The sequence below is a fragment of the Lepidothrix coronata genome, unplaced genomic scaffold (assembly GCF_001604755.1).
Source record: "Lepidothrix coronata isolate B3197 unplaced genomic scaffold, Lepidothrix_coronata-1.0 Scaffold128, whole genome shotgun sequence".
In the NCBI taxonomy this organism is placed as follows: domain Eukaryota; kingdom Metazoa; phylum Chordata; class Aves; order Passeriformes; family Pipridae; genus Lepidothrix; species Lepidothrix coronata.
The window spans coordinates 6,809-7,807 of NW_016690308.1; the positions used below are offsets into that span (position 1 = coordinate 6,809).

General features: G+C 39.1%; 1 protein-coding gene across 1 annotated transcript in view; it reads left to right on the forward strand.

Annotated features, from left to right (window-relative positions):
- The window catches only part of LOC108502990 (sodium channel protein type 5 subunit alpha-like), a gene marked incomplete at its 5' end in the record, with an annotated part of 6,233 nt that overhangs the window by 2,753 nt on the left and 2,481 nt on the right, over nt 1–999 (forward strand). Inside the window, one exon of the mRNA XM_017826502.1 lies at nt 27–989. Within this exon, the coding sequence (XP_017681991.1) occupies nt 27–989 (963 nt within the window). The remainder of the gene's footprint in view (nt 1–26; nt 990–999) is intronic.

Consider the following 999-nt stretch of genomic DNA (forward strand, 5'->3'; position numbering starts at 1 on the left):
TTTTTTTTTTTTTTCTCCTTTCAAAGGTATTGGAGTTTCTGAAGCCTTTCAAAAATTCGTCTCTCCTACACTTTTGAGAACTATTCGTTTGGTGCGAATTGGCCGAATCCTGAGATTGGTTCGAAAAGCGAGAGGAATTCGAACCCTTCTCTTTGCATTACTGATGTCTCTTCCTGCACTGGTCAACATTAGCCTTTTGCTTTTCCTGATTATGTTCATTTATGCCATTGTGGGCATGAAAAACTTTGCCTGTCTTCCCTGGGAAGGTGGGATTGATAACATTTTCAACTTTCAAACCTTTTCTGGTAGCATTCTCTGTCTCTTCCAAATTACAACATCAGCTGGCTGGGATGGTCTTCTGGCCCCTTTGTTAAGTGAATCTGGTACATGTGCTCCCAACTTAAATTTAACAGAGACAGATAAAACTACTTGCAAAAATAGACCATTTGGTATTTTTTATTTTGTAAGCTATGTCATTATATCATTTCTCATTGTTGTAAATATGTATACAGCTGTCATTTTAGAGAACTTCAATATTGCCACTGAAGAAAGCACAGATCCTCTTTGTGAGGAGGACTTTGATATGTTTTATGAGACCTGGGGAAAATTTGATCCTCTGGCAACACAGTTTATTGACTATTCTGCTCTTTCAGACTTTGCAGATGCTCTGGCAGAACCCTTGCGCATTCCAAAGCCCAATAGCATCCAGCTCATATCCATGGACCTCCCTCTAGTGAGTGGAGATAAGATCCACTGCTTGGATATCTTGCTTGCTTTCAGTAAACGAGTCTTGGGAGAGTGTGGAGATTTTGATACACTTAAGTTACTGATTGAAGAAAAATTCGTGGCTGCCAATCCATCTAAAAGATCTCACAGGCCAATTTCTTCTACATTTAAGAGAAAACAAGAGGAGGTATCAGCAGTTATTATCCAAAGGGCCTTCAGGAGGTATTTGATACAGCGTTCTTTCAAAAATACATCTTTCTTAAGCCATCATAG